This window comes from Bacillus rossius, chromosome 3 (assembly GCF_032445375.1).
Source record: "Bacillus rossius redtenbacheri isolate Brsri chromosome 3, Brsri_v3, whole genome shotgun sequence".
In the NCBI taxonomy this organism is placed as follows: domain Eukaryota; kingdom Metazoa; phylum Arthropoda; class Insecta; order Phasmatodea; family Bacillidae; genus Bacillus; species Bacillus rossius.
In genome coordinates, this window is record NC_086332.1 from 70,863,120 (window position 1) to 70,890,155 (window position 27,036).

Genomic DNA, 27,036 nt, shown 5'->3' on the forward strand with positions numbered 1-27,036 from the left:
GTTTAATTATGTATCATGTGGATAAATGTTAGATTTACTTACTAAAACCGAAAAACAATGCATATACTAAACGCATAATTTTACTGCAAATGACAAGACCTGCTTTCTAGGTGCAGTAACTATATGATTATTACTTTCAAGAACTATTTTAGTCAATCTGAAAATAAATATTATTGTATTAAATTATTAAATATGGCAGGCGAACACCAGATCAAACCTAACTACAACTGGTGTGACAGAACTGAGAGGCGACTTTCATTCTGTGTGTTTTGGGGGAGTTTCCTCTCACCCTTATCCTTAGAAGCATATCAGTCAGGTAGGCATCCACTGGCCGTCCACAATAACCAGTTCCTGGTGGAAGTGGTGGGTAGAGATAACTTTTTTGTGTGTTGAAACTCATCCTTTTCCCCCCTCCCCTCCAAAACAGGACGAAATATTCTAGGACCGACCCTTGCCTCGAGTAATCTTCATTGATGTCCAGATGTGTTCAAGGTGTTTAAAGAAAACTGTAATGAAAATTTGAGTTGGAAAGCTATTTTATTATAGATATTTGTACCCTTCAGTTTTTTTAAGGTATTAGGTCTGTTGTGTTGGTAACATTTCACAATAATTGATGTTTTTGGAGTTATTCTTTAATTTTTGTCAATTAGTGTCTATTTGTGAAATTAAAGCACCACTTTTCGACTTGGGTTGTGTATGATGTCTAGGGACAAGAATATATGGCGAATTGCGATAAAACTGTAACTATGCCGAAAAGCACATCAATACACCATATAACATTGAAATGATACACCATTAAGCACTTAATGCACATAAAATCATTAAATTAATCAACATTTTTTAATAAATTTTAACTAAATTCACAAATTTAAACTTTTAATGTATTAAATTCAATGGATGTAATTTATTTAGCATGAAGTTTTTACCAAAATGTACATAATAAATAGATAGGAAAAAAAATTATTTTATTTCTTTTCTTGCAACTGTTATTACTAACTCATTTTTACATTAAACCATTGGTATATTTTTCAAACACATGAGTTCTTATAGATTTATTTTTATTGTCCCAAGTAGTGCGGTACCCATAGCTTTGCTCACGCAATTTCAGGTTATTGCTGGTATTTTATTTACCATTGTAAGAAAAGAATGTCATTCATTTGAGAAATTTTGACTAAGTAAATAGACACAATAAATTGTCAGGTGTATAAAATATATAATTCACTGCATAACGTTTAAGAATTATATTTTCTAAAGTAGTTATGGTTAAGCCTTTTTAATTTTTAGTATTGATCAAGTATCTGATTTTATAACTCCCATTTTAGTGTCATCGTTAACAATTGAATTTTTTTTATGGCTATCCTTAAAATAGTTTAATATTTTCACCTTATTTACAGATACCTACAGTACATACTAAGATTTTTAAAACAATCACATCTATCTTTGAAATGTAGAGTGAAAGTATCAAAATTATTTTTGAAAGTATTTGTTAATTCTTAGTTATGCATAGTATTACTTAAACAAAAATTCAAAATTTTTCCTCTCTCTCCCCTTTTCCATAGGGATTCCTAATTGGAAATTGAGAACTATAGATTTAGTAAATATGATAATATCCGTTAACCAAAGTACATAAAACCAAACTCATCCCATTCTTTTACCACAGATGTGGAATCTAAAATAATTTTAATAACTTCCATTTATATCAAACTAGCAAACCCGGCGAACTCCGTTTCGCCACCAAATGGCTTCGTTTTATGTAACATTTCGTTTGGTGATTAAAAGATGAAGAAAATTTTTTTTTTGTTTTATATTTGAAAAGGAAAAATTGTATTTCATTTCACAACAGTAATGAATTCATTTCGATTACAAAAATGAAGTGTTATTTAGTTGAACTTCTCTAAGTAAATGAAAGTGAATCCAAAGTAAATACTGAATCGAAGCGTTATACGTGTCCGCAAATTATCCGTTTCATTGAAGTGCTCTTTGGTAAACCACATTTTTTGTTTTTTGGTCTGACGTTAACACAAACAAAGCGGATGGTTTCCCAACTCGTGAACACGCAACGTATAACTGCCCATGTGAAAAACAATGATTTTCTAAATTTATTCCGCAAACACTAAGCGATTGGCCTTGCGACTTGTTAATTGTCATTGCGAACGCAAGGCGAACTGGAAATTGCAATCGTTTGAAGTCAAACGGAAGATCAGTCGGAATCATTGGTATTCGAGGAATACATACATTTTCACTTGCGTACTTTCCGTTAATAATGGTTGCCTCAATCAAATTCGGCATAAGTCTTTTTACAGAAAGTCGAGTACCGTTGCAAAGTCGCGGTGGATTCAAATTACGCAATATCATAATAACTGTACCAACTTTGAGTAGCAAGTTATGTGGTGGAAATCCTGGTAACTCCAGAGAGTTCAAAAACTCCGTTGGATAATTTACTACATCATCAGGATTTGCAAGTCGGCATGAAGCCGCCTTCTCGAATGATATTAGCTCCAAAGGAAGTCATGCGAAAGCAGTTATTGTATTCAAGGATGTGTTGAAGAAAATGGCTGGAATCGGGATCACTTCCATCGAACAATGGTTTCAGTGGCTGTGGTGGTGTAAGTAATGGATCCAGTTTGACTTTTCCACTTGCGCAGCACAATCCAGCCGTTTCTCTTTTGAACTTTAACGCATTGCAATATCGGCATATAGTCGTCATTGGTCCAATATCTAAATTTTCATCATCACTGTAGTTCGCAGTGGGATCATATTGGAATGCCAAGCGATTGTATGATGCCAATGATCTTCGTGTGCTCACGCGTTGTCTCAATCGGGCATTTTCTCTTATTATATTTTGTCTTTATTCGCTTAATTTCTGTGAATACACTTGTTGCTGGCTTGCATGTCTTGTGCGGCGGCCGATGTTGGCACGTCGTCCTCTAGGCATTTTGGGCTATGGACAGAGTGGTGAATTTAACCTCAAATGCACGATCCACATAATTTACACAGTTCAACTTACGACCTTAAAGACAAATGCCTGCTGTTGAAATTGAATAAAAATTTGCACAATATACGTTATGTTTTTTTTTTACTTTTTTTTCACAATTTCACAGTAAACACAATACCGGTTTGTCACATGAAATTAACTGAGCAGAGAACAATGAGTAGTTTATTTGATGGTTTCCAATTGAAATGTTAGGAAACGAATAACTTATTTTTTTTTTTTTTTTTTTTTCACAATTTCACAGTGAACACAATACCGGTTTGTCACATGAAATTAACTGAGCAGAGAACAATGAGTAGCTGTCAAACAATGTATCACGCACCGGCGCCATCTACTTAAAATGTTGGTTTGTCCTGAATTTTTCCTGAATTTTCTTTGCTATAAACCTCACGGAGCCCGAGCCCTTTCCAACGACTGCAAAACCGTGGAAATCGGTTCGTGCTTTCTGGAGTTATAGCGTCAGGAAGGAAAACCCGACTTATTTTTATATATATCAAATTAAAATATTCTTGCCGATACTGATTTATTGGATCCATATGTTTTTATTTTTTTTTTTAAATAATATTCACCCCTTTTACAAGTTAAGAGGTGATATTTCGTAGAACATTGAATAAGAATAGGTAATTTCATTTAAGGCATGTTTAATAATCATTGACAATATCTTGAATTAGGTTTGATTTGATCAGATTTTTTTATAATGTTAAAACAAATTTACCCCTTAAAAAGTTGAATTTCAGCAAGTAGTTAAAAAGAGCTGGTATATTTTTAATGTTTATAAATAATACTGCATAAGTAACATTCTGCTTGATTAGCTTCAGAGATATGACTTTTATAATAAAACAAAAGCCTTTTTGCGGTTGAACATAGAAAATTAAATCATATAATGTACGTTATTCTAGTATGATCATTAGAACTAATATACTTCCATTTCACAGCCTTTGGGGTAGAATTTTTTATAAGTTGTAAATGTACCCTATGTAATTATTTGAGTTATTCATGTTTAGTTTATTACATTCATCTTTAATTGCTATGGAGATACAATTTTTTTTATGATAAAACAAAACTTATTCTCATCACCCCCTTAAATTTTGAATCCAAAAAATAAGCGAAAACAACCATATTGTAATTCTATATGCTTTTTGTTCATTCTTAATTTCTAACCCTCATATCTTGTAGATTCAGAAGTATGCATTTTATCTCGCAAAGTGGGTAATTAATAATGTGTAGTTTCATATTTGTATTATTCTTACCATATCTATTCTTATGCTGGATTATGTTCATAGATATAATAGTTTACTTAAAAACATATATACCCCATTTTTACCCCTTACGGGTAGAATTTTGCAGAATGGTAAAATTTTGATTAGTAGTTTTTGTATGTTCATTTTTGGTATTGAATATGTTTTAAAAGCTTGATTAGCTTTATAGATATAATGAATTATTTTATAAACAAATAACTCAATTTTTATCTCCTCATGGGTAGAATTCTTTAATTTTGTGTAGCCTAGTGTTTAAGTTAGCCAAAAACCTTACTAATAAAATAAATTCATCAGAATCAGTCAAGTAGAAATTTCATATTTGTTCAATAATATGCTATCTTTATGAATAAAAAGAATCCATGAAAATAAAAATATAACATGAAAATTTCCTGCTTTAAAAACAAAACTGGCCTGAAAAGAAAACCTCAAAATTTTGTATGGAATGATGTCCTGTGTGCTCTCCGCAGGTTGCGGAGCGTGCGCTGTACTTCTGGAACAACGAGTACATTATGAGCCTGATAGAAGAGAACAACAACGTGATCATGCCGATCATGTTCCCGGCGCTGTACCGAATCAGTAAGGAGCACTGGAACCAGACGATCGTCGCACTTGTCTACAACGTCCTCAAGACCTTCATGGAGATGAACAGTAAACTGTTTGATGAGCTCACCGCGTCCTACAAGTCAGAGAGACAAAAGTAAGCATCTGTGCGTTTAAGAACACTTGTGTGTGCCTCACATTCACTTTTTGAATCGGATCATACTGATTTCTTACTCTATAATTTTTGAATGCCTGATTTATTTAGTAAGGTTTTTGTTTTATATGTTTGTAAAGGGGTTCTTTGATTTCAGAAACAATGCATTCTTAATATTTTGGTTTCAGTGATAACAATAGAACAAATTGATTTCAGAATCTAGAGTCTGAATTGATTCATTGTAAAATGTTTTAAAGAAATTATTTAGTTAGTATATTCTCAGCATACAACCATACTTGATATATCATGACTAGTAACCAGGGTAGCATCGATTCAGCTTTTGTTTGTTATTGGCCTAATCCAGTCAGTGTCAATCTAGGGTGGGGGGGAACAAAAAGATACTGAGGTTTTTGCTTTTTAGTAAGAGATTGAAGTAACCTAAAGTGTCCAGTTTTAAAACAAAGTAATGTCATGATAATTTTTTTTTTTTTTTTTTAACTCTAAGAGAGATGACGAATTTATTTTTTTACAAAACCATGAATGTGTGTTATTTGTAAGCTTACATAGTTTATTTTAACAATCAGATTATTATTATTGTTGTTATTAAGTTTTAAAACTGCTGACTTCACACTTTGTGTCAGTATGTTAGGAGCCTTGTTCAATTAATCATCTGGATTTTTTCATTTGATGAAGGGTTTTGATTGAGAGGTTATTTAGTCTTGATTTTGTTTGATAAATATTAAATAACTAATCCACACATTTAATTGGAGCTTTTCAATTAATTGTAGTTGCTCATTTAGTTCTAATTTCCAATTTAATAAAAAGTAGGTTTTCATGCCTGAAGGCAAATTTTTTAATATCAATGTCACTAAAACACTCTTATTTTACTGCAAGAGTCATCACATTCTAATTTCATTATTCCCTGTGTTGTTACTGCAATGTTCCACACTATTTTCAATTAAATCACAAAATGTGTTATTCTTATAGTATAAAAATGTAGCAAATTTATTTTTTAATACTTATGTTACTTTTATTTAATGTATTTTATTATTTTAAATAAAATTTAGTAAAATACAGTGATTTTAGTTTTATTAACCACCAAAAACAAGTTAATAATATTTTGGGGTTCTTAGATAAGGAATTATTTATATAGTTTAAAAAAAAACATTGTTTGTAATATAATTGTTTTGATAAAAACAAACAGGTTTTTGTAGCAGAGTAAGACAGTCAGGATTAAATTAGAGTATAAATTGTGATGAAATCAAAATCAAAGAATCAAATCAATTACACCAATCCCTCTCTTAGCATGTCTTCAAATTAAGCGATTCATTTAGCGCACTGTTAATTTTACTGCCCCAGTCTTGAATAGCATATTTGTAAATTTCAGATAGCATAAAATCACCAAGGGCAAAAAAATGTTGGGTATGACGCCACAAAGTTTGCTTCAGCTCAGTTAACAACAGATTCATTTAACTCATTCAGTTAACTATGCGAGGGGGGAAGAGATGTACACACAGGTCTGACTACGCTATTGGCTGTTGTATAAATATAATCTATAGCAAGTTCAGTTGCGGCTATGGAGTGTAAAGGACCAAATGTTTTTACTTCCGTGTGTATGCCGTCGGGCCGTACCGTTGTCGCTCGGCCACATATTGGACCGTGATGAACTTCACTCTAGCCAGTGGCACACAAAAACACAAAGCAACATCTGCCGGTAACTGAACGTGCACAAGCACCTGCAGTTGGAATCATATTGGAATGGTGGCTTCCAAGTGAGAGCGTAAGCATCATGTTTTAAGTATTTGAGACAAAACTAAAAGTATTACGGCATGTAGAATGTCAGGAAGGCCACATTTATGTCGGTTGCACTTTAGTTTTAAGCAAGTCAACTGTGCGCACAATCGTAAGAAATAAGGACTCTTATCAAACATTTATATAACTCTTATGCTGTTGGTTGTACTAACAGGAATATTTTTGTCTTTAGACACTGGAACAGAAATGAACAGATGATTCACATGGAAAATTTTGTTAAATGAAAGGTGTAAAGAAAAAAAATCACGGCTCTGACAGGATTCGTTTGCACCAAGCAGTGATACATGAATAAGCACTTTAATTTATAAATAATTAAAATGGCAATATCTGGACAGTTCTATCCATTTCACTGCCAGTAAATGATGGTTTGGAAAGTTTGTGGAAAAATACGCAATGTGAGTTGGTCACGCCCGCGCCCGGGCAGGCAAGCCAACCAGCCGACTGATGTTAAGTACATAACCACCTATCTCCTGTTATGCTGTCATATTTGTCATGCAAAGTATTAGATGGTAGGCTTATAAAGATAAATGGTGTGACATATTTATCATTGAGTGTTATTTTACACATTTATATTATGTCAAGAATATTTTCCTACACATTTTGGAACACATTAAGTAAGTTAGTCTTGCTATTTATGGAGACTAATGATTTGGAATACACAATTTTGAATAACACATATAATTTTAGGAATACATTAGTCATGCTAAGTGAGGGATTGGTGTATGAGAAATTAAAGTAGAATAGTTGGTAATTGGCAGATTGTAGAAATCATCCCCAACAGTACTTGTAACATAATGTAATTTTATTTATGCTGTAAATCTATGCATGATTCAACTAGATGATATCAAGAATTTTTAAAAAAATATATTGTTATAAATAGCTTTTTAATATTTGGCATTGCTCTAATGCCTGTAATTTTCAGAAAAATTTGTGATTGGCAAGGGAAGTGGGATCGGAAATTTAGTTAGAGCAGTATTTCCATTATTGGCGATGCTGGGTGTCTCTTCATGTGAATGAAATGCTGTCTCATTATAACTGACAATTAGTGAATATTTCATATGGTATATTAACTTTGTTTATTTACTTATATAACAGGTTTTATCATTCCCTAAAACAGTAAATTTAGTTAGATGTGGATAAGATGTGCTTGTCTACTTATTTTCAGAGAGAAGAAGCGTGAAAAAGAACGGGAGGAATTGTGGAAGAGACTAAACGAGCTCGAAGTTAATAACAAAGTTAAAAAGAAATAACGTTTTGAGTGCAGGTGACGATGGTGATGAAATAATCTGTCAGAATTAAAGTCATTAAAACTTTATTTGTTGTTAATATATTTGTTGTGTGAAATTTAAAAAAAAAAAAATAAGCGTGTGTCGTCTCCAGGACCAAAAGCTACAAGCTGTGCAGGTTGTTCAGGAATTGTGAACGAAGCAGTCGCCGTGTTTGTTTTCTTTACTTTTCCTTCTGCTTGGACCGACTGTAAGGGAGGCCGTGACGGTGGAACTGCTGAAGCATCTGCCTCCCGCTCTTCTCTCCCGCGTGTACATGTGTTTCCACGAACTCCCCGAGCAACCACGTATGTTAGTCTCTACCAAGTGCTACTGTCGTGCACAAATTTGTTGGCATTTCCACCGACCGAGTAATAAGTATACATATGTACATAAATATATTATAAATATATATATACACGTGTAATGTTGTGCTGTATAATTCCCTGGTGTCGAACCGTCGACACTGCCGAGCGTGCCCGGAGGGAGGTCGGCACACTGCTTCTCGCCCCAGGTTCGCTCTGGCTTCATTTGTACGTACCGTCGGGGCTGTCCGGCTGACCTTTTAAACCATGATGATGCACACACATGCATGATAGCGTAGCTTCTACAACTTTTTCAGTAGTTTCGGAGAGGATGGATGTAATGTGCTGTAACTAGTCTAGGAGGCTTGTTCTGTTACGTTCATGTGCCACATCACTACTTGTGTTGTATACATTATTTATTTTTAACTGTTTGCTGTTCTCCCATGTCAATCGTGTGTATGGATTCTATAATCATGTGATATTTTGATAGATTTTTTTTTTTTGTTTTGAGAAAAGCAGTTTGATTGTTGTTAAACGTGTGTTCATTTTCTCCATAGTAGCGTGAGTTGTATGTTAGATTAGTGGGGAAAAATATTTTCTCTTGCTAAGTTTTACTGCAAGCGCTGACAGAAATGTTTACAGTTTTCTTGCTGTGATTACATTACTTTAAATTTTGAAGATTGAATAATTTAATTGAGTAATAATTATTAATAACTGTATTTGCCATAAGCTTATAATTGATAAGGTGGCTAGAATGTGAGTCATGGCTGCCAAAATAATAAATATGCATAATACAAGTAAGTGATTTATAGAAACATTTTGGACTGAAACAGTGGGTACAAGTCTCGAGGTATAATACCTTTGTAATGACTGTAAGATATTTGTAATCTTTTGTTTTCTTTTTGTTGTTTTTTTAATTGTTTTAGATTTGTTACTGAAGTATAACCTGTACACTACTGAATATGTTGCATAAAATATACAGTAAAAATAGTAACAATTTTGGAATGCGTAGTTCCTGAAGTGTTGCAAAATACATATATATTTTGTTAAGACATTGCCTTAGTGTCTGACAGTTTTCTGTATAGCATGGAAATTAATTTGCACTCAAATGGACTGTTGCACATAATAAAATAAATTCACTTTTATTGTTCGGATGTTGTGTTGAAAGTTGTAGATCCTTTTTTTTACTTTATTTTATCAGCTGATACCGGAGTGGCAAATTTAATAACTATATTTAAAATTCAGGCTAAGGGGATTACGAATGGAAAAAACACCACAAGCTAAAAACCATTTCCTGGATAGTATAAATGGGGAAGTTATGGTTTTGGGTGGTTTTTCAATTGGATATTTATTACATACTGTGTTTTTTGCCCATATATGTGCATTGGATTATTAAGGTAGTCTTTTAAACCAGGTGTATTAATGTAAAAGGAATTGATGAACAATCATACTTGCAATTTTTTTTTAAGATCAAGTTGAGTTTCAACTTGATTCTAGAAAATATTTTAATGATATCAAGATGAGTTTGAGTGAAGTTATTTAATAACCTGCAGAATGAAGTGAGTTGTGTGCCATTTGGACAGTGATTAAATAGTGATCCAAGTGTAGGAATTATGACAAGATAAAAATGCATTTGCAGATACTTTCACCATAAAATTTTTTAATGCCAGTCTTTCCCCAAACTGGTAGATATTAAAGTAATAATTATTTACATTTTACTTATCATAACGATGTGTTAGTTTTCAGAAATAGAATATACATATAATGAAAACTCAGTATTTGTGTTTTGACATTTGGATCATTATTAGCCTATTGATGGGTGCCATCCAATTATTGTTTTTAATGTCAATGGGATAATTTGTTTTGCAATATAAGTAGTTCCATAAAACTACAATAAAAATCAGTTCTACGCAGCACTATGCAGATGACTATATTACCAAGTAGCATGTATATGGTCATCTTGTATTCAGGGTTGACTTTCATTTGAGATTGTCACATAACACACATGTTCTATGTTGTCAGAAATTTGAGATCATCCTGTATTCATACCAATAGTGTCTTGTTACATTACTGGAAATTTCGTAACCCTTTAATAATTACAGTGGGTATGGGATGTTAGTTACCTTTACCCTTTAATTCGAATTACATTAAGTCCTTGAATAACGGACGGTTACATTCCCGGAAATTGTGTGTTAAGCAAAAGTTTGTTAGTTAAGTCACTTTTCCCCATAAGGAATAATGTTAATGTCTCAGGTTACGTTCCCAGATCTTCCAAAAATGCCTAACATGCAGTTAAAAACTTGACGACCAACTCGTGACATGCCAGACGGCACGGCAAAATGGTGTGTCGTGGCACACTAAAAAAAAATCAAAACTTTAAGAGCATGGATAAAGGTTATAAATGAATAAGTCTGGTGACCTTATAAGATCGAGGGTGAAATAAAGAACACGAGGAAAGGCATATTTACACGTGACAGTGCCGTGACTGGCCCTTAACTTCAAGGACCGTGATTTCAAATTGATTTCTATTCACAGTGGACAGTGTTTAATTCGTCGTCAGGCAACTTCGCCCGTATATTTTCACCAAAAGATACGGCAGTGAAACAAAAAAATATTTTCTGCAATTATCCGGCGGTCACGGTACAGTGATGGCAACAGCACTGTTTCAGCGGCACGGACACGCGCCGGGCGAGTGTACACAAAAAGCCTTCAAATTCCTAGAAGAATATTTTCAACCTCGTTGGTGGATTGATAGGCCAGCCACGGCACTGTCGCGAAACGTAAATCGGCTTGAAGTGAGAGCACGCATGACAAGTGGCTGTTTCCCCTCACATGCCTTTGATGAGGGGCGGTTAGACAATGTAGAGGGTAAAACTCAAAGCAAACCTTTCTTCTTCCCATAGCTAGAGGTTGATTTATTATGGTTTTTGCTTTTTTCCATCCATACGGCTACATAGAATTAAGCACGTCACTGAACGCAATGAACTATAAGAACTTGATCTGTATTGTTAATTTGGGTCAACTCACTGCAAATGCAGAGTGGCTGTTCAATGAAGGTCTGGCTGCAAAACGGTTTAGAATAGAATGCCTTGTATACGTCACCATTCGGCAAGTTGACCTGCACAGATTCCGTAGTCATAACATGGCTGGTGGAAGGGGTGAGTTGGCTGTCGTTTACTTTGCCACATGCTTCGTGAATATTAATGTTATAGACGTGGAAGAAAGTATATGCAGACACTGTTTTAAAACAGCAGTGTCATCCTTTGATAACATTATGCATGCATGCAATCAAGAATTATTCACGTGTGTAAGCAGTGCAGTGCTTGGATATATTCAAGTAGTGCCAACCCCACTCGTTCGTAAGTCCGCAGTAATGAGCTAACCAAATTAACTGCAACAATCAATAGTGTCTGTTAAAACAAGTGCCCGTTAATCTAGGAATTACTGTACTGCTTTAACATAGCAAGGATAAACAGTGCCCTTTGTTTTTCTACTGTAATGAATAATTTATCTCTTATTTTATATTATCATCAAAGTATTATGTGTGATATTAGGTCCCAGCAAAAAAAACTCAGATTAAAAGTGTGAGATAATTTAGTTTTGCACTACAATATAGTTGGAGAAGCATATTTACAACTAAGTGATTATGATCAATTGATAATTGATATATTTGAAATTTTCAAACGATGTAAGTTAAATGTTTGGGTGAAAATTATTGCTAGTTCTTATTTGTCCTACTTTGCATACAAGCAAACAATGAACATAGATTTTGTACCACGTGAGTTACTAATATTAGTAATATGTTTTAAATTTAATCTTTACAAAACAATTGGAATGTGTCAAATTTAACATTACAAAGTAATTACAAATTAATTAATTAAGATATTACAGATAAAGATGGGCCAAGACACAATGAAACTCGAGCAGAGTCGAGCAAATAGCTACAGCTTGACTCTGCTGGAAAGTAGAATTTATTAGTCTGGCCTTCTAGAGTCCAGACTTATTTTCTTAAAACTCAATACATATTTGTCAGGTGAAAAAAAAAAAATCACATAGCCATTATTTTTCAATCATTCATAGCATGATCTCATATTTACGTGCTGCAGTTCTCTTGAAGTACGTTTAATTTTACACGTAAACACTGCTCAAAAAACATACATCCTGCTATTATTTACAGTTTAAAGCACTGGAAAATGACTCAATTTTGGAATGACAGTTGTAGGTTATCGATTTGTAACACACCAAACAAACTTTGAAAAGAAAATATTTTAATGTTGGAATGTACTTTTTCTATAACAGCAGCACTTGAAAGTTTATTGTTTCAGCACAAACATGATCGTGATAACAAGTGTTATCACTAGGCCTGTGCGAATATTAAAATTTTTAATATGACTATAAATAGTTTATTATTACCATTCAATTTGACTTCAAATGCTAACACTTTGAAAAAACAAATAGGTATTCAATTGTTACAAATATTTGACATTTCATACCTTGTAAGTTTGTCATGTACCAATGTTCACTGTTAAGGTAAAGTCATTTGTTTAATATAAATACTCAGTTCAGATGTTTTGATGGGATCTCAACCAAAACATGAACAACACTATTCCTTTTAAATACACAAGTATTAAAAAATATTTATTTCACTTGTGTCTCGCAAAACAGTAACAGAAACAATTGTGTGAATGATTCAAAACATGGACTTTTTAGATATTTCATACTTGAAAGTGAACTATTGTTTGTGTGTGCATGGGTGGGGGTGGGTGGGTACGTGCATGTGTAAAAATATAATCAGGCGTTACTGCTCAAAAACAAAATAAACAAACATAAATAATGTATAATGATGCCAGATTCCAATGGAAATTGACAGAAATTGTGTTTGTAAGATTGCTGAACTAAAATGCAATGCATGGCTGCCGTTAAGAATGAAAACTTGTAAAAACTAGGGTTTAAATATGTAAATGTGAACTCATTTTTGCATGAATACAGCATTTTAAAAATATTTCACGTGTTTTGTGAAATGTATCGGACATACCTGTATTTTCTGGTCAATATGTAGAGTAGCTGGTTCTGGAAAATAGGGTGAAAAAACTGAAGTGAAGGTTAGTTTGGTTGGTTTGAGGTAGCTGTATAAAACACTTTTTTTTTCCCCAAGTTTTTTTAATAAACATATTTACCATTTTCTTTCCCTACATATTTATTAGGTGATGTGAAAAAAACGTTTTGTGCTATTTAAATTTTCGTTGTTACTATATTTCAATTCAATATTATTCTAGAATAATATGGTATTTGACTGGAAATGATAAACTGATATTTGCACAGGCCTAGTTATCACATATTTTACACTTAGTTAAATGCCACTTTTTTTTTAAATATGTGATTTGACATGCTGTTTAAAATGCCTTAAGATTTTTTGTTTATCCCTTTCTATAGTTGGAAAGATTTTTCACCAGAAAATGAGAGAAGAAAATGGAAAAATTAACATAAGAGTTAACATTCTGGTTTGTTTACATTTTTTGTTTCAGTTATGTTATAGTTTCAGCACAATTTTTTTAATGTGTTCATGAATGACGTTAAAATAGGGTTACATGTTAAAAGTAGTGGCTTTTTCGAACAATTCAAAAATTTGTGTTTTTGTGTACTTTTGTTGCTTAATTATCCTGCGATGGAGTGTTTTTTCAATTCCAACTGCTCGGGAGGGCTACAAAGTGTAGGGACACTAGGATAAAGATTGTTAAAAATGAGAAAAACAATGTGAAGATTAATTTTTAATATATTGCTAATGATGTGCCAATATTGGTATTGGTACATTAACATTAACACCAAAAACATAAAACATTTTATCAAAAATGTATACAACTTCTTGAGCTCAAATCGGTTTTCAAGGAATCTATTATTGATTTTTTTTTTTTTTTTTTTTTAACAAGTTAGTAGAATTCTGCCCAAAAATTTGTAGATTCTTCCATCTCTAATTATAAATTATATTATTGTTTAAATATGCTGTGGGATAAAAGCCTAAACACAAAGGTTTTTTTTTTCTACCCTACTGCTACAGTAGTGTCTCAATTAACAGAGTAAAAATGTGGACCTGCAACCCAAAATAAACAGTCTCGGATAACACGGATAGAATAAGAAACTGTATTGGTTTTTAGTTGGCCAGTGGTATCATTTTTTGGGGTGATGTTTTTCCATCTTTCATTTGGTGTACTTTCTTCCCAGTCACTCCATAATTTTCCCAACCAGTAAATAATATCTTTGAGGTTAATTCAGGCTTTTGACAACGGTTAGATAATTTTGTATACTTCAGCAAATGTTTCAACAGTCTTTGCCGGTAATAGCACTTTAGTTCAGCTCAGTTGATCGAGACACCACTGTATGTGCAAATGCGAACTGTGTAAAAAATAAATTTTAATAATAAAAAATCACAATACTCAGAATAATAATTGCCATGGTTTCTACTAACATTTAGACTACTATTATGTGTAGAATACAAGTTTTTCATAATTTTTCGCAGAGGACACATGTTTATGAATTTGCTAGGAAACTATTCTAGCTCTATTCCTCAAGTCGTGAAGTTTCCACTACCATCATGACTTCTATCTTAGAAGCTGTGAGTCAACAATTCCTTCCCTCGCATGAGGAAAATTGCCCAGAGTGTCATAGCTGAACCTCAGAGATACTAACTATGTGTGTATGTGCTGACTTTTGTGGATTGTGGCCTCTGCAAGGGGCTGACAAAGTAATTTCCTTCACCACTTCTGGCTGTCCAACGAACTTCTGAGTAGTCGTACGATCACTGCAGTGAATGGTTTGACATAATTAACTAAACCATTGTTGTACTGTCAGTACTCACTTTGATCTCTTACTGCTATTACATGAAGGATACTGATATCTGATATGTAACTGTATTGATATTTATAAATGAAAAATTTTCGTTTTGAGCCTTGTTGGCAGAAATCTGTGATCTTTAAGAATTGAATTCTCAATTGTAGCCTGTGGCTAGAAATAAAAATAAACTATAATTGGGAATTGTTTTTAGTTCTTGTTTTTGGTTGTTATGTAAGTATGGTTCAGGTAAGCTAGTAAGAGAGTGTATGTTGTACAATTTGCTCACTTCAGAGACTTTTTTCCTTCTAAAGACACTGCGCTAAGAACTTAAAAAAATATTTAAAAAAATCTTAATTTTAAAATTAGTTACTAGACCATAACCCATTAAACATAAGCCTTTTAGTTTTCACACGTATATTTCAATGTGGTAACGAGAAAGCTTAGGTGGAGACTGCTGATAGTAATACTAATGTTTGTTTATTGGAGGCACACAAAGCAAATAGCTTATAGTAGACATGTAGGGAACTTTGTAATTCATCTCTTCCTCCATGCAGAAGAAATAATAGCAATTGTCTACTCAAATGTGGCTGACTTGAAAGTATCACAGAACTCAAGGCTATAAGTTTTGATGTAAGAAGTTGCTGATATTGCTAGCCATCATGAGAAATTCACTTGTAAAGTGTCCAATTGTGGGTTTAAGAACATGCAATTTACAAGACTTAGGGTTTATAGTGATGAAAAGATTTTGGTAGAGTGCACATTACGTGGCAGTAAGTTCAGTAAACCTTTGTTAATACAGGGTAAAACCTTTTACAGAAATACACCCCTAATTGTTTTAGTTTGATTTTTATTAAAACTAGAACAATTTCTTTGACTTGAATTTACAATAGATAAGTTAGCATTGACACTTGCCAAAATGTATGTACTCATGGGGGAAACATGCCATGCCAGTAAAATTGTACCTAATGTATTGGCATTATTGTTTGAACTCTTTTTGTGTAATTTTGGTCCAACAAAGCAGTCTTGCACTAGTCTATAATGTAATGTGTTTGAAAGTAAATCAGGATCTCTACTGTGATATCACTTGCGTGCTCCAAGTTAAACACCAGGAGACGGACAGGAGTGTGAATAACCATAGTTCAACTTGCAAAGCCACTACAACATTTGCAAGATGATATTTTTTTCTCCTCAGAAAAGCACTTGAACTGAACTTGTAAAGTGAACTGTAGCAGGCTGAGGAGATTGGATTGGGAGCATGGAGGGATAAGTGGAAGAAGTGCATACCTTGGCTACAAAGTTTGGTACAGTCAAACGTAAATAATACAAACCTGAAGAGACCGTAAATTTTGACACTTGAAGAATTAAATCACAATTTTTCTTATAACAAAATAAAATAAAATTCAAAATATGTATTTCATTTACTACATACATAACATCTTTAAAAAAAATTACTGTAAGGGAAGTCACACAATTTTATACAGCACCAAACGTAAATACATTTTTTAGGGATTGTAAAGTACAATTTTATGATGGCTACACCTGTGACACACAAAACATTGGGTATTGTACTATTATTTCACAAAGACATCTAATAATTTTGGAAGAATATGTAATTTCTAAGCTTTCTTTCCTGTAACTTACACTAAGCAATGACATCAGTATTATTTTAGTCAAAACTTAACATTGTTTATTTGCATTATTTTGAGATATTTGTAATGCATAGTAACCATACTTTTGTATCAAACAAATAACTTATCACCATAATGCCTATGTAATTTCTAGGGACTGTGTAAACACTGTTTGTAAATTATAAGTTTTTAATAATGGTGTTTTTATTAATTAGGTTTCACTGTATGTTCGGTAATCATATCATCATGAAATCACAACCAGTAAATAATGAAATACGTTACAGGTAGAAATAAAGTTTAAAGTTAAGATTTAATGGCAAAAGCATTTGTTAAAATCAGCAGGTTGTAACTTTAAATAATATTCTGATAAAAAGGGGATAAGTACATTGTTTTCGTTGGCTGTTTCTTGCACAGTGTCAGTGTTTCCGCCTTCCTCAATCATTTTATTTTACAACCTGTGTTGATGTTCCTAATGAATGCTGGCATCTAAAATTATACGGTACAAAAGGGAAGACAACATTAAACAGTTTTGAAAGTATAAATACTTTTTTGATTTAAATATTTTTATTAGCTTGTAAGCCATCATATAACAATCATAAGTGCATAATATAGTTTATTCTATTTTTTTTATTAAATTCCTTAAAGGTCCTGTAGACTATTAAACACAACAAATGTCGCAATTAGTAGGACATAATTTCCTTCTGAGTGAGAGCAGTTGGTTGCTTGGCTGCAAACTGAAAAATAAAATAATTTTCTATATTACTTACAAAAAATGGAGATACTGTATTACCACAGCATGAAAGAAATGTAGCTTCAGAGACATTCAAATATTGTGATACAATATACCTAATTGTAGCAGTAGTTTGATAACTTTGTAAAGCATCTTGCATTGGGACAGTGCTGAAAAAGTACTTAACGTACTTGCGTACCAACCTTGTGCCCAAGGACGACCGGCAGAGAACTGTTGTCACAGCTGGGTGGTTACGTAGGTGCGTCCACGTTGCAAAGTGTCTTGCGACACCACTCGTACCCGACGAAGATGGCGGCATTGACTGGGAACGCGCGAAGAACGATGAGCGAGAATCCTCGGCCGAACACTAGCAGCCCGTCGTTCCTGTAGCTCTTCACGAGGCAGTCTGCGATGCCCCGGTACCTGGGGTTCTCGGGGTTGTCCGACTGGATGCGGGACTTCACCACATCCAGAGGGATAATCGCACTCCACGACAGCATCCCTGGGCGACACGCCAGCCGGATATTGCACTTTGTTCCCTGCAAACTCTACTGCTTGACAGCTGTGAACTGTATTTTATATTATTTGAAACAGTAATCTGCTATTGAAAAGTTTTCAAATGTAAGTTGATTTTACATGTAGAGACAAAAACTAAAATTTAATCATCTGTGGTGATGATTATGCAAAAAAGGTTCTACATTTAAAATTTTGGAAATCATTTACAGTGAAATGTATGTAATCTAGAATATATTAATAAATTGATTTAATTCAGTTTTGTCATACGTGCGCAATCTTACAACGAAAACAGCTGCTAAACAATATGAAATAAACACATTTGTTAGAATGATTCACGTGCCACCTACTGTAAAATGGTTGTACTGACTCGGAAACCTTTGCGGACATGCGTATAACAACTCGCCAAAGTTTCATCACAATTGGATGAATGGTATAGGAATGCATATGGAACAAACAAACATTCAAGACGTGAAATGCATCAAACGATGGTGCATTTAAAATTCAAGGCAATGCCATCTATTGAAGTTCAGAACTAAACTGTTATTAGCACCATTAGTTTACTATCCGCTGTGAGCTTCACTAAACGGACAGGTTTCACCAAGGAGAAGGATTGGAAGTTTACCAAACCTTACTATTGACCGTGTGGTGGACGTAGAGTAATGGAATGGCACACAATAACTGATTGTATGTCTATGATCTATGACTAAAAAGAATTTAGCCCTAGCTCCATCTAGTGGAGAGTTACAAATAAAAACTTGCATAAAAAAAAACTTCCATGAAAAAAAACTTTGATGTGCTAACGTTCATGATCAGTGTCTTGAGTTTATTTATCTCAGATGTATATATATACTGACATTCATTTTATATATATCCTTTTATTATTATGTTTGAGAATACACAATAGTTTTTTTTTTGTACGGAGCATAAAGACATTTAAACATTAATTTTACTCTTAATTTGAAAAACAGTATGCAAAATTCTGCTTTAAGAGTGAAAAGTGGGATGAGAGTCGTTACTTGAAATTGCATGTAGCCAGTGATCGCCCTCTTGTTTTGAAGGTCAAGTGTGGAATATGATATCAAGCTTTGGGTAAAACTATAGATGTGTATAAAAAATAAACCCAGACACACACACACACTTCTGTAAAGGTACATAGACACTGAGATTAATCAATTACAACACAGGTATCACTAATCTTGGAATATTTACCTACTTCTAAACTGTTGTTTGCAAGTTCCAAACCCGGTAGAGGTTCTCTGGGGAAGTTACATTGATGTAATGCAGATTTGCCTCATTCTTGCACCTCGCATTCATGTAGAAGCCAAACTGCCCAGGTCTTGCCTTTCTTACCCCAATATTTTTTTCTATTTTTAAAGTGTCTCCTCACTTGACAATCTTATCCAGCTTTGAAGCTTATGATGAAATTCCCAAACTAAGAAAATGAAAATTATAACTGGAAATGGTTGTATTTCACTTTTCTTTGAAAAGCAGAAGGAACACTGATAAGATCATATTACCTACCTGTAGGAAAACTGTAGGAAAATGATGCCTCAGGCTTGAGGTTTCATGTTGTTGCTTGGCTCGTTGATGAGGATAATTAGTTACAGCATTATGTTTCTCTTATTATTCTCTCTCTTGTTTTAATCTTTAGATTTTTACGACCCTTGAAAAGTTTTCCAAATACATACTAAACATTTACACTTTTAATAATTTGCAGCTATTTCTACATAGAATGAAAAGAATAAAGCGTGTAACCCTAGTGTTTCGGTTAAGTTGAAAACTGACATTCAAAGGTACGTATAACTTTTGTAGATGCACTTATGTATTTCTATGTTATAAATTGTAATATAGCACGAAAGATTGCCATATCTTGTGAAACTTGCATACCACCTCACAAATATTTTGCCAGTCTTATTCCTGCAATTGTTGCACTTGGCTTGCTTGATTGACTGCTTCAAAATGAAAAATAGATTTTGTGAGGGGGGGGGGGGGGGGGGAGTTTCAAATAAAAAAATATATATATTATTGAACCTGCTGTTTATGAATATGAGTTTGTTGAATACATTTCATGGATACACGTCGGAGAGTTTGGCAGCACCGGACTCGCGGCCGGCTCTACCTGCCGTACACCTCGACGAGGAAGCTGAAGCCGCTGCCGCGCTGGGACTTGAACCGCAGCCCCACCTCTCGCAGTCCCACACCCCCAAAGGTGACGTTGACGTAGCCCCCGGTCCCGTCCTGGAGCAGGTCCGCGGCCGACACGTAGGTGATGGTGGCGTTGGCCAGGCCCTTGGGCGGCCAGCGCCACTCCTGGGTCACCACCCGCAGGAAGCTGGCCGAGCGACGCACCAGCTCGCGGTGCAGGATGCGGTCCCCGAACTGGCGCCAGCCCTGCGCTACGCTGTGGTTGCTCGCGTGCGTCAGGAAGGGGTAGTAGTACGGCAGAGCCCCGTGCACCGCCGCGAGTCCCAGCAGGACGAGTCCACACAGCACCAGGCCCCGTGTCGCAGTCATCTCTCTCTGTCTGGCCGCTGGCGTGCGAGCCGCTATAAACCCCTTGTTCGGACAGATTTACTGCTCCGAGATTACGGCCGCAAACAACTTGTGGTCTACAAACACTGGTAGCAAATGAAGATAGCACATCCTCGAAAACAGCACACGACTGTTTACTTGCCATGAATGTTTCTCAGAAGAAACACTTGCGCCACCCTACTTGTAAACATCTAGCATCTTCCATCAGTGCCACAAGAATCATCCACGCATGAGTGACATATCGCATGGTTTCAACATTCCACAAATACCGTATTTATCATTTCCGTGAGTGGTTTATGAATAGATTTGTTTCCACAGTTCTAGGAAGTCGGGCACGAGGAGAAATAACCACGTGCAGTGCTGCTTCATCACCTTTCATATAACAAAAGACTGATTTTTCTTCATAAGCTTCAATATTGCTATTTTCAAACTTGAAATTTTATATTTTAAGCAGGGAGAAACTCTTGAAATCTAATCTTTATTTGGTATACATTTCTCTCTCTTTTTTTGACGTGACGTCTAATAAATCGATGAACGCCGGCTGCACGCACGAAAAAGTGTCCCACTACGGATGTCCCACTACGGATGTGACCTGTTTGCTCATTGTACGCATGCGTGGCATCTCTCTTCCAATTGATTGGAACAACCATCAATTTGACTTTTCAATCATATTTTCGTCGTTTGAATTATTAATATTGTGTAATTTAACGATCTTTCACCGATTTTCAGCACAATCGGTACAGTTATTTAAAAGTAATGTTGAATATTCAAATACGTTTTGAACCAACAATGGTGTTTTACAGTTACACATAATAATTCAAATTACACCCGGGATCTTTTGCACAATGTTTTAAAAAATATTGTAACACATTATAAACAAGTTTGGTGTATTTGTTATAAGATCGTGTTATAAAAACGAAATAATATTCCCCTACCGTGAACAAAATGTTTATAAACATATATATAACATCTGAAACTATTACTTTTCAAATATGGCCTCGTGGCTGAGCGGTCAGCAAGGCTAACTTCCAATCCAAAGGTTGTTCAAATTCCGGCCGCTGCAATATTTTTTTTTTGTACTTGTAAAAATAAATACGGCGCACGCAACATTTCAAAAGTAATAAATATATTTGAATTAATGAATGCAAATAAAAGTAAATTTATTAAATAAATTGTACATTTCATTTCACTCCTTTGTATCCATACAAAATAGTGATAATTCAATAAAAATTATTCAATTTTATTCATAAAAGTATGCAGAGGTAGATTTTATCATACAAAAGATAGAAAAATAGAAAAAAAATTCTTCCTCAAAGAATATAATATTTTTAATGCCTAAATGGTTTGGTTGCGAAAACCTATTACGGCTCAGTCTCAGGCTGAATATGATATTTCCTTTTCTTCTGGATCAATAATTTCATCAATGTTTTGTTATGACGTCACGTTAAACTATCGTCCGTAAACCGACTTTGCAGACAACCAATTTTTTGTATAGGGGCCAATCGATCTGTATTCAGAGAAATATCACACTAAAGGTGTAGGTAGGTGATTTGAGGAAGTGGGAAGAGAACAAAGGAGTCATGGGTGAAAATCTGTATGATTCCCAGAGGGGAAAGAGGGGGGGAGCTGTGGGATAATGTTTATCATTCCCATTTTGAAGTTACGATTTTGCAAGCAAAAGCAGGTCCCCTCAGTTTGATTCTGAGGGGGAGGGGGTGAGGGCAGTTATAACAGTAATATAAAAATAAATAAAAGTTAAAATAAGTTCATCGATGTTCTGTTCTGTACTGTAATTAATTCATAGTGCTAGGCTCACTTTGACAATGTAATGGGTGCATTACAGTACAGTCTCTAGAAGGAGCGTGAGTTTCACGTACCTGCGGTGCCACCGGCCAGTATCTGCTGGAGGACGCTCCCCTGGGACCCTGGCCATGTAGCAGTGACCTCCTCGTAAGCCAGCACGTACACCCCAAACGCCGGCACGTCCCTGGCACAGAGAGCCGTGTCACAGGTGCATGCACGGCCCAGTTGAGAGAAGGACGGCGCACTGGGAGAACTCACCGCCACAGCATGACATGGAAGCCGCGGTACAGCCCTGCCGGGCCCTGCGTTCGGCACACCCCTGCCACGCACCGCAGGGGGCTTAGGCTCCCTGCCAACACCACACCACATGTTACACCAGCCTCTTGCATAGTTCACTTCGTCCTGTAGTTGACGTTCTCGAAATAGCCCTACAGAGTATTCCACCCTGCCATCATTCTATTGCTGCTAAGAATTTCTACACTCGTCTAAGGCAACGTAGAAGTCCCAAATGAATGTTCTGGTTTTATCTATCTACTATCTTTTAAAACCTACCATCTAAGGTGGTGAATATACGATGTTTACCAAGTTGTTTGATTTGTAACATGTGAATTGACTCATGCCAAGCGATAGCTGTGATGAGCATAGTGCTGTACATGTATGAAACTGGAATGGAAGTAATGGGACAGCAGTGCACACTACCTGTGTGTGCCTGCAGGCGTATCTTGATGAGCTCCACAGGGCAGGCGAGGAACACCTGGGCCACACCACCTGCGCACCCTGCCAGGAAAACATTCAGGCGCCGCGGTGGGTTGCCGTCCCCTCCCGCATGTAGGTGCCGCAGCGTGTTTGCATACGTTCCGAAGAACACGGAGTTGAGGGTGCCCGCAGACAGCAGCGGGAAGCCCATGCCCTTGTAGAAGCCCCGCACCTACGGCCGACAGTTGCCGTACACCGTGGTAGCATTACTAGCCTGGCCAGTCCTATTCAGCAAACCTTCGTCAGTGGATCGCTTGCTCACTTTATCATAATGCGACACACACATCTAGAATGTATGAGTTTCCTCAGATATTGTAGTACATAGCTTTGACAATTTTTAAATCAGTTGCAGCTCTGCACTTATTCAGAAACACACTCACCGACCTAATCCCCTTGTGCATGTGGTATTTTTAGCTTACTGGTCACACAAGGTCACAAATCAACTTTATTGTTCTGTGGAGATACCTTACAAACTTGTGTACATTGAGAAGAAAACTAACATCTAAGAAAAGGTGCCTATATCAAAGTTTATACCATTAAATATTTCTTTTATAATATTTTTGGATCTCGGCGATCATTCTCAGTGATCCTGTATAGTAAATCATATGAACTGATTGAATAATCCCCTTTTTTTCAACCTTTTCTCTTTAACCTTCATCTCCAGAAATTATTTATTAATAAATGGCCACCACTGTAAAAGCCTGGTTATGATGGTAAATGTACTGGTATATCAGTGGGGGTGTGTGTCGGATACATGCCCCTTCGTGACGGAATGTCTCGCAGATGACCCTCAAGATGCCCGACCGTTGGAAGGTCTGGTGACGCAGCTTGACAGTGTCCGCAGGATGTCCCACGGCTAGACCGCACACACCTGCACACAGTGCTCTAGCATCTCAATCTTAGTGTGCTGGCAGGTATCACCAGCAGGCAAACTGCAGGTGAAATGTAACTATTCAGGGTCATTAGCAACGATGAGGGGTGCTTTCCTAAACTGGTTCTTGCAATGGGAAGATTGATTCAAGATGTTATTTTGGACTACGCCATTGCTGGTAATGTCATAAGAAGCCTCGATAATGGATAAAAAAAAGATAATCACACACAGAAAATTCTGTGGAATTCCTTTAATGAAATTTTTTGGCACTGCTTATGATTTTAATTTTTGACAATGGTTGATTTTAGTGGTTTTCTGTGTGTTTTATGTTCATCTTTTTTTGTAATTTTATATATATATTTTTTATTTTGTATTGAGGTTTCTCATGACACACCAGCAATAGTGTGTATCCAAAATAACATCTTGAATCAATATGGGGTACTGATATGAAAATGAAGCATTCAAGGAATGAACGGGTGTGAGAAACCGGACAACCCTGAGTAAACCCATTGGCTCATTGCCACGTTTTCCAGGGGCCTTGATTGCTTGATTGCTAGCACATTGCGCTCATGTGGCGTGAGTCATGGGTTTGATTCCAACACCCCGGACTCAAGTTTATAAACACACTCATGTCCAAGTAGTATGAAGCACAGTATAATCCTGGAAGTCTTATTGTCTTAAGCCTCCGTGCATAACTGTACAACATTAAACCTATCAAACAAAACAAAACAGATATATCACTTCCAAAATATTCAGGATTCGGCCCTGCTGAGAATCGAACCCCGATTGCTTAGTAGACAAGTGCACTACCAATGATCATGGCTTCTCATTCTGCATGATGACACACTTAAGCCTCTCACTCATTCCTCTATCAATGGCTCAGGCATGATAAGACTAACACTGTAGTATACTTCTGCATTGAATTTCAATCTCCATTAAAATCTGTGCAAATTAAAAAAAACAAAATGAAATTGTTTGTGGTGGGCATAAGTTATCAGAACGGAGAATCAATTAATAAAAACCTACGAGGTTAGATTTGAATGAAGACATACAAAATTTCACTCAATGCTCATTCTAACACTTTTTACAATAAATAAGAGTTCTTGGTACAAAATGAATTCTTACTGTAGTATAAATTGAACATAATGGAAAAAAAACTTTGTGTTAAAGTGATTTGCAAAAAAAAAAATGTTCACTGACAAGGTTTAAAGTAGGTGTAGATAAGTCTATCAACCTACATACATGTTGAATTTTGTGTTCATCGCAAAGATGTAACGGGCAGTTCATAAGTAAATGGATCTGGTAGAATACTGTTGTTTATAGGCTATGTGACATTATTACAGCCTATTTATGTTCTATAATGAGATGTCTGCCTGGATGAGAAGCGAACAAAGTTAAAAAAAGGGCATGTGTGCAAAACATTTCATGTATACTTTCAATATATATTTCACTTGGATAGCCTTTTATTCTCTGTTGCACAAGCTCAGATACTATCAGTAGGTACCTACATTTCTAAATTATGTGTAACCTATAGTTATTACGTCAATTTTATATACCTAACTGATTATATATGCTGTTAATTATTAATCAAACTAGTTATTAATAGTTTTCTTATCTTACCAGCTGCCCACCCAGCAATAAATTCAGACCACGTTAAGAAATCCATTATATTTTTGATCGTTCTGTGAACTTTGGAATTTGATCCGAGCTATGTAACTCATTCATTTGGTATGATGAACTGTCCCTTTAAAACAATTTATTTGACAATGATACCTTTCAAATTTTTTGACAACTTTTTGAAAGTGTCATTAAATACCTATAAAGAGTTTTGTGTTCATGCATAATGAGTAATCTGCAAGTGCTATTTCATAACAAGGAATAAAGTTTAAATTCAAACTGTAGATGGAATTAATGTTATAAACGTCTGCCATTGAAATTAATATTTATTATAATATTACAAGTTTACATTAGAATTTCTTAATTAATACACTTATTAATGTAAACAAGGCCTACAATCTTTCATAAATACAAATTCAAATTATCAAGCTCAACAGTCCGCCTCCTCATCGATTTTTGTGGCAAATTAAAACTCAATCAATTGCACTTAGATTTTCAGATCCTAGTTTCACAACAAAAAACGAGTAAGCTCCCTATGATTTAATATAAGCATGATTTAGCCATTGTGGATTTAGCGTCTGTATCATTTGAAAAAACAAATCCATTGCGATGATAAAGATAAACCATACCATAGAGTAAATAAAGTACTATACCATAATACAGTTTTTCCGGAAATCTGTAATGTAATTTTATAGCAACAATGGACGGCCTAAATGGAGCCAAGCAGTTCAAGTACCGGCCGGTTGAAGCGCCACTGGCAACTGTGGGCTACAGAATGTAAACAGTTAATGCTAATGGAATAAGCTGTGGAAAGAGTTGTGGACAAAATCATTATTAATTTGAATTCATTCGGAGTTAGATTAACGATTTAGCATTGACGAGGATTTGGGAAGCAAGAGGCTTAAACAGAGAGTAAAGTTTTCATGTTTCCACATATTATAACAATGTGTAGATAGCGACACGAGGTAGGACGCGTTTATGAAAGACTGTTTATGTCCCCGGCAAAGAAATTGAAAAAGACTAGATTTATTTACAATCGTGGAGAGGAAAACCCTAATTGTTTTGAATCCCTCACGCAAAATGTTCTTGAAGCAGTGCACATGTGTTTGAGTTACGTTTTGCGTGGAAATATTGCAATATTTATGTATTAATTATATTGCAACTGTTGGCTGATTACTATATTAAAAAAAAGGTTAACTGCAAAATAAATATCCAGCAAATAACTCAGAAAACCCGTATTCCTTCTATAACGAAATTATCCTTAAAAATTTGTATACAGTGCATTTTATTCTAAAGCACATTATTGAGGCCGATATCGCATTATAATGAAAAAACTCCTGACCCATATAGGTATTTGAATGTACTTTTAACTGGCATATCTTAGATAGTATATGTATTTCCTTCTTTACTTCCATAGCATTAATGTCT

General features: G+C 35.1%; 3 protein-coding genes across 4 annotated transcripts in view; 1 reads left to right on the forward strand and 2 right to left on the reverse strand.

Moving 5' to 3' along the window:
- Positions 1-9,481, forward strand: part of LOC134530874 (serine/threonine-protein phosphatase 2A 56 kDa regulatory subunit epsilon isoform) — a 198,193-nt gene extending 188,712 nt beyond the window's left edge. Inside the window, exons 9-10 of the mRNA XM_063366140.1 lie at positions 4,719-4,948; positions 7,923-9,481. Of these exons, the coding sequence (XP_063222210.1) occupies positions 4,719-4,948; positions 7,923-8,007 (315 nt within the window). The 3' untranslated portion in view covers positions 8,008-9,481. The remainder of the gene's footprint in view (positions 1-4,718; positions 4,949-7,922) is intronic.
- A 7,844-nt stretch (positions 9,482-17,325) lies between these two features.
- LOC134530875 (solute carrier family 25 member 45-like) lies at positions 17,326-26,332 on the reverse strand. 2 transcript variants are annotated; one of them, XM_063366143.1, is made up of 7 exons: positions 26,262-26,332; positions 23,879-23,991; positions 23,064-23,292; positions 22,623-22,713; positions 22,439-22,548; positions 17,717-18,015; positions 17,326-17,517 (listed from the first exon to the last, which is right to left on the reverse strand). In XM_063366143.1, exons 3-6 carry the CDS (start codon positions 23,269-23,271, stop codon positions 17,765-17,767), a joined length of 660 nt encoding a protein of 219 aa, XP_063222213.1. In that variant the 5' UTR covers positions 23,272-23,292; positions 23,879-23,991; positions 26,262-26,332; the 3' UTR covers positions 17,326-17,517; positions 17,717-17,764. The 2 variants fall into 2 exon arrangements, with proteins under 2 accessions (XP_063222213.1, XP_063222211.1); XM_063366141.1 differs by lacking the exon at positions 26,262-26,332 and adding an exon at positions 25,612-25,672.
- On the reverse strand, positions 20,050-21,123 carry LOC134530876 (probable salivary secreted peptide). Its single transcript, XM_063366144.1, has one exon. The coding sequence runs from the start codon at positions 20,541-20,543 to the stop codon at positions 20,145-20,147; it is 399 nt and encodes a 132-aa protein (XP_063222214.1). The 5' UTR covers positions 20,544-21,123; the 3' UTR covers positions 20,050-20,144.
- Positions 26,333-27,036: the final 704 nt, after the last annotated feature.